General features: G+C 42.0%; 1 protein-coding gene across 1 annotated transcript; it reads right to left on the bottom strand.

The window, feature by feature from the left end:
- Positions 1-6,431: 6,431 nt before the first annotated feature.
- On the bottom strand, positions 6,432-7,507 carry LOC514507 (cyclin-G1-like). The gene has a single exon (XM_059878546.1). It carries the CDS (start codon positions 7,296-7,298, stop codon positions 6,447-6,449), a length of 852 nt encoding a protein of 283 aa, XP_059734529.1. The 5' UTR covers positions 7,299-7,507; the 3' UTR covers positions 6,432-6,446.
- Positions 7,508-18,189: the final 10,682 nt, after the last annotated feature.

The following is an 18,189-nucleotide window of genomic DNA, read 5'->3' as shown; positions in this document are numbered from 1 at the left end:
TGCCTGCAATGCAGGAGATCTGAGTTCAATCCCTGGGTTAGGAAGATCCCCTGGAGGAGGGCATGGCAACACACTCCAGTATTCTTGCCTGGAAAATCCCCATAGACAGAGGAGGCTGGTGGACTGCAGTCCCTGGGGTTGAAGAATCAGATACAACTGAGTGACTAACCACAGCACAGCACATCACTGATACATATCTCACAGCTTCTTTATCCATTTATCTATTGATGGGCACTTAGATTGCTTCCATATCTTGGCTGTTGTAAATAATGCTATAATGAATGTACGGGTGCATAGATCTTTGCTAATTAGTGTTTGCATTTTTTCAGGTAAATAGCAGAAAGGGGAATTGCTGTATGGTAGTCCTACTTTGCCTGGAAAATCCCATGGAAGGAGGAGCCTGGTAGGCTGCAGTCCATGGGGTCGCTAAGAGTCGGACACGACTGAGCGACTTCACTTTCACTTTTCACTTGCATGCATTGGAGGAGGAAATGGCAACCCACTCCAGTGTTCTTGCCTGGAGAATCCCAGGGACAGGGGAGCCTGGTGGGCTGCCATCTATGGGGTCGCACAGAGTTGGACACGACTGAAGCGACTTAGCAGCAGCAGCAGCAGCTGTCCTATTTTTTGTTGTTGTTGCGCCACGTGGGGTGTGGGATCTTAGTTCCCTGAAAAGAAAGTGAAGTGACAGTGTTGGTTGCTCAGCTGTCCAACTCTTTGTGACTCCATGGACTGTAGCCTGCCAGGCTCCTCTGTCCACGGAATTCTCCAGGCAAGAATACTGGAGTGGATTTTCTTCTCCAGGGGATCTTCCCAACCCAGGGATTGAACCCATGTCTCCCAAATTGCAGGCGGATTCTTTACTGTCTGAGCCACCAGGGAAGACTTAGTTCCCTGACCAGGGATCAAACCTGTGTCCCCTGCAGTGGAAGTGTGAAAAGTCTTAACCACTGGACCACCAGGGAAGTTTCTATTCACGTTTTTGAGGAATCACCATACTGTTTTCCAGAGTGGCTGCACCAATTTACTTTTCCACCAGCAGTGTGTGAGGGTTCTCTTTTCTCCACACCCTCACCAACACTTGTTATCTGTTCCCTTTTTTTTTTAATAACAACCATTCTCACATATTTCATTGTGGTTTTGCTTTGCATTTCCCTAATGGTTAGTAACATTGAGCAAACGTGTTCTCAGATCCTTTCTCTCTCTTCTCCTTTTGGGACCCCTATACTGTGAATGTTACTCCATTTGCCGTGGTCCCAGAGATCTCTTAATCTGCCCTCATTCTTTAAAAATTCTATTTTTCCGTTTAGTGTACATGATTTCCAGTGCTCTGTCTTCCAGTTCACTGATTCATTTCTCTATATCATCTAATCTACTGTTGATTCCCTCTCATATATTAAAAAAATCCCTTACTGCATTCTTCAGCTCTATTTGGTTCTTTATATTATCTAACTCTTAAAAATGTCTAACTTCTCACTTTGTTCATCCTTTCTTCTGAATTCTTTGAGCATCTTTGTCATCATTATCTTGAACCCTTTATGGGATAGATTGCTTACCTCCACTTCACTTGGTTTTTCTTCTGAGGTTTTATCCTGTTCTTTCATGTGGAATATATTCCTCTGTTGCCTCATTTTGCCTAATTTGCTATTTTTGTTTCTGTGTATTTGGTAGGTTGGTTATATTTCCCAAGCTTGGAGAGGTGGGCCCTTCTGGTCACCAGAGCTGTATCCTCTATGCGTGTCCTTTGTGTGGGCTCTGTGAGAGCCCTTCTGTTGTAATGGGCTAACTACAGTGAGCAATCTGGTAGGTGTGGCTGGTCCCTGGTCTGCTTGGTTGCCAGCGCCTGCCTTGTGCAGAAGATACCAGATGCTGGTGGGTGGGGCCAGGTCAGGAGGCACCTAGCTGCAGGGCCCCCATGGCCCCGGGGCTAGTGCTGCCTCAGTGGTGGGCAGAGCCAGGTGTTGGCTTGCTGGTGAGTGGGGTTGAATCCCAGAGCAGCTGGCTGAGGGGTCTAAGGTGAGTGTCTTGGAGTTGGCCTGGTGATGGGTGGGGCAGGGGCCCAGGGGATACTGGGCTACTGCCAGCTTGCTGGTGTGTGGATTTGGTCCTCGGTCTCTTACTGCAGGACCCTTGAGGTCCCAGACTTCGTGTCAGCCCACTGGTGGGCAGAGACAGGGCCCAGGGGTCTTGGCAACTGCTTATTGGTGGGAGAGGCTAATAAGCTAGAGAGAGGAGTCTAAGATGGCTCTTGCCAGCACCAGTGTCTGCATGGTAGATTGAACTTCCTAAAATGGCTGCTGCCAGTATCCATGTCCCCAGGGTGAGCTCCAGGTGCCTCCTGCCTTTCTGGGAGGCTCTCCAGGATCAGCAGTGGGTCTGGCCCAGGCTGCTTTCAAACTACTGCTACTTCCTTGTGTCTTACGGCATGTGAAGTTGTGTGTGCACCTTTTAAAAGTGGAGACTATTTCCTGCACTCCTCTGGCTCTTCCAAAAGTAAGCCCATTGACCTTCAAAGCCCAAAGTTCCAGGGGCTCATTTTCCCAGTGCAGAAACTCCAGATTGCAGAGTGCAGTGTGGAGCTTGGATCCCTTGCTCCTTGGAGAAAACTTCTGCAATTGTAATTACCTTCCCATTTGTGGGTCATCCACCTAGGGCTACAGGTCTTGACTATACTGCATCTCTGCCTCTGCTGAAACTGTGCACCTCAGACTGAGACTTCGACCGACCCATGTGACCAAGACTCAAAGCCAGCCAAAACTCTGACTGGGATTCTAACCTGTGGTCTTTTTTTTTTTTTTTCCCCTGTTTCCTTTCTTTAATTGAAGGATAATTGCTTTGGAGAATTTTGTTTGGTTTCTGCCAAACATCAACATGAATCAGCCATAGATATACATAATTAGAGTCACTTACCTGGTGTCTGGACTTCTGAAGGCTCAGGTTCTTTGTGTCTCAGTGCAGAAGGAATTCAGTGAGAGGCAAAGTGATGGAAAGAAGTACAATTATTAATATTGGACGCTTATGAGAGATGCAAGCGGGCAAGTGGACTCTGCCTCAAGGATTAAGTGGGCTAAAATTTTTTAATCAAAGGAAAGTGGAAAAGTGAAAGTGAAGTCGCTCAGTCGTGTCTGACTCTTTGCGACTCCATGGACTGTAGCCCACCAGGCTCCTCCATCCATGGGATTCTCCAGGCAAGAATACTGGAGTGGGTTGCCATTTCCTTCTCCAGGGGATCTTCCCAACCCAGGACGGAGTTGCAGGCAGACACTTTAACCTCTGAGCCACCAGGGAAGACAGGGAAAGTGGGGGAGGTGGGGAAAGACCACCTTCTTTGAGTAGACAATCAGGTTTTTATCACTAGCTCCTCCTTTTGTGTCAAGCAGGAGAGTTTCTGACCCTATGAAGTCCAACTAGGATTATCATAGCACTTATTCAAATCATCAGAAAGGTGGTAACATTTTTCTTTCACCAAATGGCCTGGGGCATATCTTGTGCTTTTATTTATGGCTTTCTAGTTAAGCAAGCCTGCTTCGTTCCATGATGTTCCAATAGCTTTCTTGAGCGATCATTAACTTACAGTGGTCTCTCAAAGTTCCCTAGGTTTCCCTCTCTATTTATAGTCCCTCATTGGCTTCCCTGGTGGCTCAGACTGTAAAGAATCTGCCCACAATGCGGGAGACTGGGGTTTGATCCTGGATCTGATCCTGGGTCGGGAAGATCCCCTGGAGAAAGGAATGGTTACTCACTCCAGTATTTTTGCCTGGAGAATTACATGGACAAAGGAGCCTGGTGGGCTGTAGTCTGTGAGGTCACAAAGAGTCAGACACAGCTGAGTGACTAACACTTTCACTGTTCACTGGAACTTCTACAACTACCTGTATATAACTATCCTATTCTATCCCTATAACTCCTACCTGTCTCACTGTGATTCTTTCTTTATATCTTTAACTGTGGAAGATCTTTTCTACTAGTCTTCTGGTCTTTCTCATCAATAGTTGTTCTGTAATAGTTATAATTTTGGTCTGCCCATGAGAAGAGGTGAACTCAAGATCTTCCTACTCTGCCATCTTGGCCACTCCCCTCTCAGCATGTTTATAAAACACAACAAGATAAACCCAAATAAAGCAGAAAGGCAGAATTTATTAATCTGCCTTTGTGCAGATAGCACGGTGATCTATGTAGAAAATCTCAAGGAATGTGTTTTTTAAAATACCCTAGCACACGGGACTTCTCTAGTGGTTCAGTGGTTAAGACTCCACCTTCCAATGCCAGGAACTTGGGTTCCATCATTGGTGGGGAAACAAAGATCCCATGTGCCTTGGGTCAACTAAGCCCCTGCACCACAGTCAGAGAAAGCCTGGGCACTGCAAAGAAGATGCAGCCCAGCCAGCACTCCATAAAACAAAAAACCTTCACAAAACCCAAGTATAGTGCATGAGTTCAAAATTAATAAATTTTGACAAATGACTTAAAAGATAACAAACATAAAAGGTAGTTCTTTTTTAATATTAATAAAAATAGGAAAACTATTAATAAAAATAGGAAAACTTCTGGTCAGATGAGAGAAAGACTAAAAATATAATGAGAACGAGAATTGGTTTTAACCACAGATATAGAAGAAATGTAAAACATGAAAATACTATATACAGTTATAAGTATAAATGTTAATGAAAGTTTAACAGACTGGGTGATTTTATTTAAAAAATTATAAATGAACAAAACTAACTCTGTTATATATGTTTTATTAGATTCACATATATTTCATATTTTTTTAGCAACTGTAAATGCTTTGTTTTTTCGAGGGGGCCATCCCACTCTCAAGATTTTAGTCCCTCAACCGGGGATTGAACCCAGGCCATAGCAATGAAAACACCAAATCCTAACCATTAAACCACCAGGGAACCCCCATAAATGGCATTGCTTTTTAAGTTTTAAACATCTTATATATATTTGGTTGTGCCAGGTCTTAGTTGTGGCATGTGGGATCTTCAACTCTTGGTTGCTGGCATGTGACCTCTTAGTTGCAGCACATGGGATCTAGCTTCCTGACCAGGGATCAAACCCAGGCCCCCCTCCATTGGGAACGTGGAGTCTTAGCCACTGGACCATTGGGGAAATCCCCATAAATGGTATTTTATTTATTTATTTATTTATTTTTTGCATTTCAGTAACTTTATTGAAAGGCATATCCCTTAGTACCAAAACATAATGGGAGTTGGTTAGGTTACCTCTGGCAACTCAAAATTAACACTGATGTATTCAAAATATTGAAATTTATCAGTATTTTGGGAAAACTATAAAGTTATCCATAAAACACAGTTTACCAAGTATAAGATACACTGTGGTTCTTTGGTTCATTTTCTAATGCCTCTATAGCCATAAAATGATGTCAGAATTGGGTGCAGCCATCCTGCATGGGTTCAGGCTGCACACTGTATGGAGTAACTCTCTGCAACACTTCAACCCCGTAGATCTCCAAACACCACACCTCAGCAACCTTGTAATTATGAAGATGCCTACTTACCTTTCTTAATACTTGCTTTTGGCACACAGTAGGGGCAATTAATGTAAGTATATTCTCTTCCTTTTAAGCAAAATTCTAAGTTAGAACCAAGTTTTATAAAAACAGTCCTCAGTAAAAACTGATGGAGTGTTAAAAAGTTTTCAGAGTGACGCTAATTTGTTTTGAGCTACTAGTACAGTAAAAACTAATTTTCTTGATGGGACTAGACTGAGGCAGTAAATTTTGTATAAAACTTTTAAAATCATGGATACAAACATCACCTGTTTTCTAGAAAAATATTAAAGATAACATGCCAAAATTAACAAGTTGGTAGTTTTGCTTTACATAAATGCCCTCAAATTTAAATGTGATTTCTATGTAGCAGTAAGGTCCACATCTCTGGGTTAATAATTACTTGCATCATAGGTGCCGAGAAACTAACTATTCTCACTGTCTAGAATAGTGACCCTTATTGTGCCTTAAAAAGTGCATTTGTGAAATGGTGGTTTTGATGTAAACTTCATAGTTTAAATTTAAGTAGGTTACCCTTTTTAAACACCACCTAAATACAATATATTGACCCAATACAGAAACTTGGATCAATGTTAGAAATGAAGATTCACAGTTTACCTTTCCAGGCTTGTCATTTGCATTTCACATTTATACTGTTACTTTGATTTGTATGTTTCATAGGTGAACTCAAATTTGAGTAATTCCACTATAGGGTAATTTTAATTAGGCAGTTTTCCCAAATCTGAGAACACCAACGCTAATCTATTTGTGATGTTTTGAGGCTTCACATCTTAAATCCGTTATAATATTATGGAATCCACAGCTCAGGATTGTGGAGAAAGGCTTCAGAAGTTTTTTGTTGCCGTAATCATCCAAATTCACCAATTAAGGGACTGTTTCGGGAATTGTTGGAAGGTGGGTTATCCTGTAGTAACTATGCCTCAGTTGCCTTGCAGTACACCCGGAAACAATCCATTTCAACAATCCATTTCAACTTCTGAACATTTGGTCTGGCACACTTGTTCGATGAATATTCAGCTAAACACTTGGATACAAGCTCTTGCCAGAAAGTCAAATCTCTGCCACTGATCTTGGGATGTTTCTGAAGACGTTCTACTCCTTCTGTTAACTCTATATACTTCTGTGCTTGGATCTCCAATGCGATGATAGATAATGCCAACACAGATGGTTTTGCTTTAGAAAATATGATCCTGCAGTAGCATGCCTTAAGTTGGGCTTCTAGTCTTTCAAAATTAAGGCTACTCTTCCTTTCATGTGGCATGTTCTCTTGAAGGAGTGAGTAATAGAGCTGTAGAAACTGAAAGGCAGTAGTAGCTTTGACTTTCCAACACATCTTCTCCAATACAATCTTCTCCATTCTCATCAAGTCTGAAACTGTGAACTTGTACTGGCTTATTCGGATCAAGTCAGTTGCCAATGGGACATTCCTTTCCTCTTCTGTTGATTTTACAGCCAGATAGAAGCAGCTTAGTCCAACACACCCAAGGTGCTTGGGCTGTACCCTCATTTTAGACAGGAATCTGTCCAGTAAATTCACAGCTAGAGAAAATGTCTCTGTGTCAAAGCCAAAGAACTGAGTTAGACTAAGAAGATCTTTTACTTCCAAGTCCCTCAGTCTTGCAGTCATTCTAAGGCCATTATCATGTGTAGATTCAATTAGTCTCAAGCCGCAGACCTTTGGCTGACATCTCAACTCCTGTTCCAACAGGGCATTCAGCTGGTGTAGCAGTTTCTGAGAGTCAGTTGTTGTCAGTACCTCTATCATCTTGATCGCGACTGCAGCTCCTCAGCGGTAACCACCCTCCCCGGGCCTGCTCTCACCTCACCCCACGATATTAGATCCGAGAGGCCTACGAGGCGAGAGGACTCACAGGCAAGAGGGGACAGGCCCGGGGAGGGGGAGCCGTCTTGGGTGGGGGTTTCTGCAGCGCCGCTGAGACGACACTGCCCTTCTCTGGGTCAGTTCGGAGCCCCATAAATGGTATTTTAAATTTCAGTTTCCACGTGTTTGCCGATACTATGTAGAAATACAATTGATTCTTATGTGTTTACTTTATATGCTGTAACCTTGCTGAACTCATGTACTATCTCTAGGGTTTTGAAAAATACATTCCTTAGATGTTCTATATAGACCACTATGCCATCTGCACAAAGGTACGGTTTTATTTCTTTTTTTCCAATCTGTATCCCTTTTATTTCCTTTTTTTGCCTTACTATGCTGGCTAGTACTTTGACTTGAATATGTGTGATAAAAGCAGATATCCTTGACTTGTTTCCAATCTTCAGGGGAAATAATTCAGTCTTTCATCATTAAATACACTGTTAGCTGTGTGGTGTTTTGTTTTTGTAGATGTTCTTTATCAAGTTGAGGAAATTCCACTCTAGTCTTAGTTTTCTGAGAATTTCTGTCATGAATAGGTGTTGAATGTTGTCAAATGTACTTTCTGCCTCAATTGAGATGGTCATGTGGTTTTTCTTCTTTACCTTGTTCACCTGGTGAATTACACTGGTTGAATTTTGAATACTGAATCAGCCTTGCAACCCTGGAATAAACCGCACTTGCTCATATATATGGAGAAGGCAATGGCACCCACTCCAGTCCTCTTGCCTGGAAAATCTCATGGACGGAGGAGTCCGGTAGGCTGCAGTCCATGGGTTAGCTAAGAGTCGGACACGACTGAGCGACTTCCTTTCACTTTTCACTTTCATGCATTGGAGAAGGAAATGGCAACCTGCTCCAGTGTTCTTGCCTAGAGAATCCCAGGGATGGGGGGAGCCTGGTGGGCTGCCATCTGTGGGGTCACACAGAGTTGGACATGACTGAAGCAACTTAGCAGCAGCAGCAGCAGCAGCTCATATATAATTCTTTCTTACATATTGCTGGATTCTATTTGCTTATACTTTGTTAAGGGTATTTACATGTATATTTATGAGGGATATTGGCTTACCTTTTTTGTACTGTCTGGTTTTTTATGTTAGGGTTATACCAGTCTCATAAAATGGGTTAGGAAGGATTCTCTCTTCTCCTTTCTGAAAAAAGACCGTGTAGAGTCGGTGTTAATTCTTTGTATGTTTAATGGAGTCTCTACTAAAAGCATCTGGACCTGGATATTTCCTTTTTTTAGATTTTAAATTAAAAATTAAACTTCTTTACAGTCATAGAGGTAGCAAAGCTATTTCATGTTAGATGAGTTCTGGTGGTTTGTGTGTGAAATTGGTGTATGGAGTATTTACTCAGTCTCAAAATACCACCCTACAAAATACTTATGGATGACAAAGAAGAAAAGACTAACTTTATAATCTGGAGAAGGAAATGGCAACCCACTCCAGTATTCTTACCTGGAGAATTCCAGGGTCAGAGGAGCCTGGTGGGCTACAGTCCACAGGGTCACAAAGAGTTGGACACAACTGAGTGACCAACACTTATACTGGAAAATCGGACCTCACCTTAACTGATCAAAGTTAACAGCACAAGCAAAGGGCAAATCAAAATCATGTACCCCTTGATCAGATACAATGAAAAGAACACAGTATCCCTTTCATGCTCTTCCTGCCAAAGTTAAAACCCTAAATCCAATCATGGAAAAAAAAAGCGCATCAGAAAGCCCAAATTGAACAATATTCTACATAATAATTGTCCTGTAATCTTAAAAAATGACAGTTATGAAAGTCAAGTGAGAAATGAGGAACTATTCCTGTGATTCATGGAGACTAAAGAAAGGTGACAAGTAAATTCAAAGTGTGAACTTAGATTGGATCACTAAGTGATAAAGGACACTATTAGGACAAATAATGAAATTTGATAGGTAGCTGAGAACCAGATGGTGGCATGTATTGATATCAATTTCCTGATTTTGATGGCTGTTCTGTGGTTATGTATCAGAATGGCCTTGTTTATAGAAACAAGGTATTTGGGGTTGATGAGACATCATGTTGCCAACTTACTCTCAAATGGTTCCAAAAATATATACAACCTTTTTGTACTTAGAGATTTTCTGTAAATTTTAAAATTTTGTAAATTATAAAAATTTCCAGATAGATAACCTGTTTCTATTTTGCTCACTCTATCAATGAAAAATCAATTCACTACCCAGTTAATAATTAAAAAGGGAATTTTATTTGAGCCAAACTGAGGACTATAACCCCGGAAAGCAGATTCTCAGAAAGCTTGGAGAAATGTTCCACCTCTTAGAAGCTGAAGGCTTTTTATATATTTCTGAGACAAAGTATCATACATCAAAATGACATGCTGATATTTTACATAAAGTTTACCAAGGATACATAGTTCAGGTACACACCTACAAAGTGGAACAGCAAGTCACCATGAGTCCCTACGGAGCTGAGAAAGAACACTGTTCTTTTAAGAAGTTAAATGATCTTTATGGTTGGAGGAGCTCTGGTTAATGCATAATGCAAGTGCACACTGCACATTAGGGAAGGAGGAGGCCCAAACAAACATGGAGAGAGAATTTTCTGTTTAATTTTTTCTTCTTGTCCTGCTTGAAAATGTAAATTTTATTTCATTAACTCTATTATTCTAAGACTCCAAAACATTGATGGATATATTTTATATATACTTGTATTGGGTATCATTGACTCATTTGAAATCTTTATACTTCTCGTACATTTATTTCTTTGATGAGATTACTAAACACCCAAAGGATGTAATTTTGCTTCTATTACCTTTGTATTTCCTTATTGTATCTAGTAGCTGCTCTTTTTAAAATATTAATTTATTTTTGTGTTTTTTAACCTCACTGTTCAGCATGTCAGATCTTAGTTCCTTGGCCAGAAATCACATGCCCCCTGCAGGGGAAGGGCAGAATATTAACCACTGGACTTCTAGGGAAGTCCCTCAAGTAGCTGCTCTTAATAACCACTTGTAAACATTAAAGGTTTTGGAGCATGAATTATCTGAATAGCTGAATTGCTTCTTGCAATTTAAGCCCATGAAGAAAACTTTGAATCAAGTCATATGATGGATCCAGGAGCCAAGCCTGTGCTGACTGCTCTTTCACACCAATCAGTGGCCCCTGGGATTCACAGAAATCTGCACCTTGGTGGAAAAATGAGTCATTCCACCAACATGCAGCTGGACTCTCACACCCAGACTACAATGGAAACATGGAAATCTGAGTGGCACACAAGGAATCTACATTCAAACAAGAGTTCACACTCTTCCTGTTCTGTTACATTGTGAAATGGAAACATCGTTTCCTGGGAAACAAGCCAGATTCCACGGTTTGCTTAAAAATGCACAGCTGCTAAACACTTACTGTGCTTTATTGACAGTGTCTTGTTTTAAAGATCTAGATTTTGTTCCAACTGCGAAGTTGAAAGGAAGAGGGGTCCTAACGTGTGCAACAGAATGGATTTAACAGAAAATCTTTTTGAATACGAGTTCTTAACTGGTTCAAGTGCACCAAAGGGAAAAAGGTTCTGTGCATTTCTTGCCGTCAATGGTAGGTCAACCATTCAGATATGTGCCTTTACACAAGAGAATGCATTTCATCCTCAAAACAACCTTAGAATTTATTGTGAGAAAGTTCAAATATAGATGAGAGTACAGAATAATATGATGATTGTCTATGCACCTGTCACTTGCATCAACAATTATTAATATGTGGCCACCTCATTTCACTATAGGCCCATCCACTTCCCTCAGGATTATTTCTTATTTTTAAAATAATTTTATATATTTATTTTTGGCTGTGTTGGGTCTTTGTTGCTGCTTGGGCTTTTCTCTAGTTACGGTAAACAGGGGCTACTCTCTAGCTGTAGTGCGAGGGTGTCTCATTTCGGTGGCTTCTACAATGGCAGGAGGATTCTTTACCACTAAGCCACCAGGGAAGACCCCTCAGGATCGCACAGGGGGGATCCTGAGGGGGATCCCCCCTCAGGGGGATGCTGTCTTAGATGTGATCTCATATCATCTGTAAATACTTCAGTGTGTATTTCTTAAATATAAGGATTATTTTTCAAGCATAACCACAATGACACTGCTGCTGCTGCTGCTGCTGCTAAGTCGATTCAGGCATGTCCGACTCTGTGTGACCCCATAGACGGCAGCCCACCAGGCTCCCCCATCCCTGGGATTCTCCAGGAAAGAGTACTGGAGTGGGTTGCCATTGCCTTCTCCAATGCATGAAAGCAAAAAGTGAAAGCGAAGTCGCTCAGTCATGTCCGACTCCCAGCGACCCCATGGACTGCAGCCCACCAGGCTCCTCCGTCCATGGGACTCTCCAGGCAAGAGTACTAGAGTGGGTTGCCATTGCCTTCTCCGACAATGACACTATCATACCTTAAAATTTAGTAATGATTCCTTGAGGTCAGCAGATACCTAATCAAAGTTCAAATTTCCTGATTGCCTCATAAACCATTTTTGGTTTTGTTTACAATGTGTTCAAATGAGGGCTTCCCTTGTAGCTCAGCTGGTAAAGAAACTGCCTGCAATGCAGGAGAATCCAGTTCAATTCCTGGGTTGGGAAGATCCTCTGGGGAAGGGATAGGCTACCCATTCCAATATTCTTGGGTTTCCCTGATGGCTCAGCAGGTAAAGAATCAGTATCTAAATAAAGTCCATACACTCCTATTCTTTGCAACCCCATGAACTATACAGTCCATGGAATTCTCCAGGCCAGAATACTGGAGTGGGTAGCCTTTTCCTTCTCCAGGGGATCTTCCCAACCCAGAGATTGAACCAAGGTCTCCCTCATTGCAGGCAGATTCTTTACCGTCTGAGCCACAAGGGAAGGCCATACTGTAATTAGTTGACTTTTTCTTTTCTTCTTTTTTAAAATAAGTTTTTTAAGTATTTAATAAATACTAAGCTTGTTTTGAGGATGAAATGCATTCTTATGTGTAAAGGCAGATATCTGAATGGTTGACCTACCACTGATGCAAGAAATGCACAGAACCCTTTGCTGCACTTGAACCAGTCAAGAACTGGTATTCAAAAAGGTTTTCAACATTAGTTTCAGGTATATAACATAATGATTTGATATTTGTATATATTGTGAAATTATTTCCACAGTCTAGTTAACATTCATCACCATACATAGTTACAGAATTTTTTTTCTTGCTGCTGCTGCTAAGTCACTTAAGTCGTGTCCGACTCTGTGTGACCCCGTAGACGGCAGCCCACCAGGCTCCCCCGTCCCTGGGATTCTCCAGGCAAGAACACTGGAGTGGGTTGCCATTTTCTTCTCCAATGCAGGAAAGTGAAAAGTGAAAGTGAAGTCGCTCAGTCGTGTCCGACCCTTAGCGACCCCATGGGCTGCAGCCTTCCAGGCTCCTCCGTCCGTGGGATTTTCCAGGCAAGAGTACTGGAGTGGGAAACTTTTAAGATCTACTCTCAGGAACCTTTTTTTTTTTTTTTTTGGCCACACCATGTGGCCTGTGGGATTTTTGTTCCCTGACCAGGGATCAAACCCGAGCCCCCTGCATCGGAAGCACAGAGTCCTAGACCCCCAGGGAAGTCGCTGGAACCTCCAGGGAAGTCCCTCAGCAACTTTCAAATATGCAGTACAGTACTGTTACTGAAAGAGCGTGTGGTGGGTCTGGTTGCTTACAGCTTTTGAACCGATAAACAGGCCAGGTTGGTGGAAAGGAAAGTTTGCTTTATTTCAGATGCCACAAGTGAGGGTTTGGAGGGAGGGTGGCAAACATCTGTCCAGAGGCTGACTCCCACCCCCCCACCAACGGCAGCCAGTGGGGCAAGAGCTTTTATAGACAGAGTGGGGGTGGGGGAGCTACATGCAGAAACAGCACAGTCATCTCTAACAGTCATCTTCAAACTGGTCATCAGTGGTCTGACCAGCATCCTCTTGGTTGTTGTTTTTTTTTTAAATTTTATTTTATTTAACTTTACAATATTGTATTGGTTTTGCCATATATCAAAATGAATCTGCCACAGGTATACATGTGTTCCCCATCTTGAACCCTCCTCCCTCATCCTTCCCCATACCATCCCTCTGGGTCGTCCCAGTGCACCAGCCCCAAGCATCCCGTATCGTGCATCGGTCTTGGTTGTTTTAGGTCCAGTTCATCTTCAGTTCCAGGGTCCATTTGTCCCTATTTCTTTGTGACCAGTTCTCAGAATTGTGGTAGCTCATGTCCTGGGTACAGTCTGGTCATCATGTAGTTAACTTCTCCACCTGGCGTTTCAGCATCCATAAGACGGCTCATAGGATATGGCTCAGAATATTATCTACGGCCCTTGAGAAAAAACTAAAGGTCCTTGACTATGCTTGATGACTCCATTATTATTATTATCTCCTTTGACTATTTCCCTTTGTTTCCGCATTTCTCACTTCTCTGATTAAACTTCTTCTCTGATTAAAGTTTTCCACAGACAAAGGGTAGACAGAAGACAAGGTGGGAAGGGGCAAGGACCTTCTCTGTTTCAGTACTATCAAATAGATTTTTGAAGTCTCCTTTAATGTGGTGTTTTTCCCTCTTTGTCATCACCTCTTCCTCTTCCCCTGCTCCTCGTTCTGTCTTCAGTTTGTCTGTTGGAGAAACTGGGTTGTTGGTCCTGTAGAATGTCCCACCTCTGGTCTTTGCTTATTGCATTCTTACAGTGTTGTTTTAATATATTTCCCCGACCTCCATCTTTTCTGTAAACTTGAAGTTAGATCTGGAGTTCCAACCAGATGCAAGTTTGACTGTTTTGCTGCTGGTTTTTGTCAAAAATACTTCATAAGTGTTGGTGTGTACTTCCTATTACATCACACCCCAGACACACAATGTCAGTCCTTTCCCCTTTAAAGAAAAAGAAAAATTATTTATTTTGGCTGTGCTGGGTCTTCATTGCTGTGCAGGCTTTTCTGTAGTTGTGGGGAGTTGGGGTGCAACTCTCAGTTGCAGTGCAAGGGCTTCTCATGGCAGTGGCTTCTCTTCTGCAGAGCACGGGCTCAGCAGTTGCGGCTCCTGGGCTCCAGACCACAGGCTCAATGGTTGTGGTGCACAAGCTTAGTTGCTCCCGGGCAGGTGGGTTCCTTCTGAATCAGGGATTGAACCAGTGTCTCCTGCGAATTCTTTACCACGGAACCTCTAGGAAAGCCCAGTCCTTTCCTTTTTTGTGATGTTATGATTAATGAATGAGGGGTGAGGGGGCATTTTCTTGAATCTTCATTCCATAAATAAAATGGGACTTCTCTGGTGGTCTGGTGGCTAAGACACTGCGCTCTCAATGCACGGGCCCAGGTTAGTTCTCTGGTGAGGGAACTAGATCCCACATGCCAAAAGGAAGATTGAAGATTCTGCCTGTTGCAACTAAGACCCAGGGCAGCCAAATAAATAAAATAAATAAATAAATATTAAAACAAACAAAACAAAAATTATTGAAAAAATCATAAATAAAATAAGAAACAGACTGTTCTCCCCCACCACCTCTGCCAAAAAAAAAAAGAAGATTAATGAGTGGGCTTAGGTGTTGTTAGTCTCATAAGGGGCTTCCCACAATTAAGAGCTCTTCATCAGTCTCCAGGCTTCCCTTGTGGCTCACCTGTAAGTAATCTGCCTACCAATGCAGGAGATGTGGGTTCCATCCCTGGATTGAGAAGATCCCCTGGAGAAGGAAACAGCAATCCACTGCAGTATTCTTGCCTGGGAAATCCCATGGACAGAGGAGCCTGGTGAGCTGCAGTCCATGGGGTCACAAAGAGTCGGACACGACTTAGTGAATAAACACCATGCCACATCAATCTCCACCTAATATTTTTAGCAGGCATTCAGTTCAGTTCAGTTCAGTTCAGTCTCTCAGTCATGTCTGACTCTTGGCGACCCCATGAATCGCAGCATGCCAGGCCTCCCTGTCCATCACCAACTTCCGGAGTTCACTCAAACTCATGTCCATCGAGTCGGTGATGCCATCCAGCCATCTCATCCTCTGTCATCCCCTCTTCCTCCTGCCCCCAATCCCTCTCAGCATCAGGGTCTTTTCCAATGAGTCAACTCTTCACATGAGGTGACCAAAGTACTGGAGTTTCAGCTTTAGCATCATTCCTTCCAAAGAACACCCAGGACTGATCTCCTTTAGAATGGACTGGTTGGATCTCCTTGCAGTGTCTTCTCCAACACCACAGTTCAAAAGCATCAATTCTTCGGCGCTCAACTTTCTTCACAGTCCAACTCTCACATCCATACATGACTACTGGAAAAACCACAGCCTTGACTAGACGGACCTTTGTTGGCAAAGTAATGTCTCTGCTTTTCAATATACTATCTAGGTTGGTCATAACTTTTCTTCCAAGGAGTAAGCGTCTTTTAATTTCATGGCTGCAATCACCATCTGCAGTGATTTTGGAGCCCAAAAATTAAAGATAATTTTCTAGATCATTATTTCACTAGCAGGTAGAAAACAGTGGTATTCTAATTCTATCATTCCTTCTTCATGTATAAGCTGAAATAATTCTATAAACAAGAGCTTGCCCCCACCAATTACTTGCTTACCCTAAGGCACAATTCAAACAAAAAGGGTAGGGTAAATGCTTAGTTATTTCAATTTAGTTCCAGTTTTCAGAATAATAAGTTGGTTATCTAGTATTTTCCAACAGTGATTTCTGAGGAGGTTTTTTTTTGCTTGTTTGGCATCATTGTTAATTCATGAATTTAAACATATTTAATATACTATCTGAAATCAAATACCTGGAAAAAGGAATTAACAATGCTTTTCTACTACTTTACTAATATATAAGGAAGGAGATTAGTTAATAAATAAATTAATTAACATCAGGAATTTCTTTTTAAAAGCATTTCCAGGAGCAACCTGGAATATTCGTTGGAAAGACTGATGCTGAAGCTGAAACTCCAATACTTTGGCCACCTGATGCAAAGAGCTGACTCATTGGAAAAGACCCTGATGCTGGGAAAAATTGAGGACAAAGGGAGAAAGGGGCAACAGAGGATGAGATTGTTGGATGGCATCACTGACTCAACTGGACTTGAGTTTGAGCAAACGTGGAGATAGTGATGGACAGAGAAGCCTGGTGCACTCCAGTTTGAGGGGTCACAAAGAGTCAGGTACGACTGAGCGACTAAACCACAAAAAAAAGAAGCAACCTAAGTATCCAACTACAGATGAATTAATAAATAAGATGTGGTGTACATATATACAATGGACTAATACTCAGCCATAAAAAGGACAAAATTGTGCCATTTGCAACAACATGGATGAACTTGGAGGGTATTATGCTAAGTAAAATAAGTCAGAGAAAAACAAATACTGTATGATATCACTTATATGTGGAATCTAAAAAAATGGAACAAAATAGTGACTATAACAACAAAGACTCACAGATAAAGAGAAGAAGCTAGTGGTTTTCAGTGGGGAGAAGGAAGAGGGGAGGGGCAAGATAGGGGCTGGGGATTAAGAGTTACAAACTGCTATGTATAAAAGAAATAAGCTACAAGGATATATTGTATAACACAGGGAATATAACCAATATTTTATAATTACTAATAATGGAATATAAACCTTTAAAAACTGTGAGCCACTCTGATGTACACCTGAAATTTACCTAATATTGTATACAACTATCAGTTCAGTTCAGTTGCTTAGTCATGTCCGACTCTTTGCTACCCCATGGACTGCAGCACTCCAGGCCTCCCTGTCCATCACCAACTCCCGGAGTTTACCCAAACTCACATCCATTGAGTTGGTGATGCCATCCAACCATCTTATCCTCTGTCGTCCCCTTCTCCTCCTGCCTTCAATCTTTCCCAGCATCAGGGTCTTTTCAAATGAGTCAGCTCTTCACATCAGGTGGCCAAAGTATTGGAGTTTCAGCTTCAACATCAGTCCTTCCAATGAACACCCAGGACTGATTTCCTTTAGGATGGACTGGCTGGATCTCCTTGCAGTCCAAGGGACTCTCAAGAGTCTTCTCCAACACCACAGTTAAAAAGCATCAATTCTTTGGCTCTCAGCTTTCTTTATAGTCCAACTCTCACATCCGTACATGACTACTGGAAAAACCATAGCCTTGATTAGATGGACCTTTGTTGGCAAAGTAATGTCTCTGCTTTTTAATAGGTTGGTCATAACTTTTCTTCCAAGGAGTAAGTGTCTTTTTATTTCATGGCTGCAGTCACCAACTGCAATGATTTTGGAGCCCCCCAAAATAAAGTCTGCCAATGTTTCTCCATCTATTTGCCATGAAGTGATAGGACTGGATGCCATGATCTTAGTTTTCCGAATGTTGCGCTTTAAGCCAACTTTTTCCCTCTCCTCTTTCACTTTCATCAAGAGGCTTTTTAGTTCCTCTTCACTTTCTGCCATAAGGGTGGTGTCATCTGCATATCTGAGGTTATTGATATTTCTCCCAGCAATCTTGATTCCAGCTTGTGCTTCCTCCAGCCCAGCGTTTCTCATGATGTACTCTGCATATAAGTTAAATAAGCAGGGTGACAATATACAGCCTTGATGTACTCCTTTTCCTATTTGGAACCAGTCTGTTGTTCCATGTCCAGTTCTAACTGCTGCTTCCTGACCTGCATATAGGTTTCTCAAGAGGCAGGTCCGGTGGTCTGGTATTCACATCTCTTTCAGAATTTTCCACAGTTTATTGTGATCCACACAGTCAAAGGCTTTGGCATAGTCAATACAGCAGAAATAGATGTTTTTCTGGAACTCTTGCTTTTTTGATGATCCA

The sequence above is a fragment of the Bos taurus genome, chromosome 19 (assembly GCF_002263795.3).
Source record: "Bos taurus isolate L1 Dominette 01449 registration number 42190680 breed Hereford chromosome 19, ARS-UCD2.0, whole genome shotgun sequence".
Taxonomy (NCBI): domain Eukaryota; kingdom Metazoa; phylum Chordata; class Mammalia; order Artiodactyla; family Bovidae; genus Bos; species Bos taurus.
This window is presented reverse-complemented; position numbering and strand designations above follow the sequence as displayed.

What these genes read in the sequence shown, in the direction of transcription:
- LOC514507 (XM_059878546.1), bottom strand. Translation starts at nt 7,298, where the DNA reads ATGATAGAGGTACTGACAACAACTGACTCTCAGAAACTGCTACACCAG.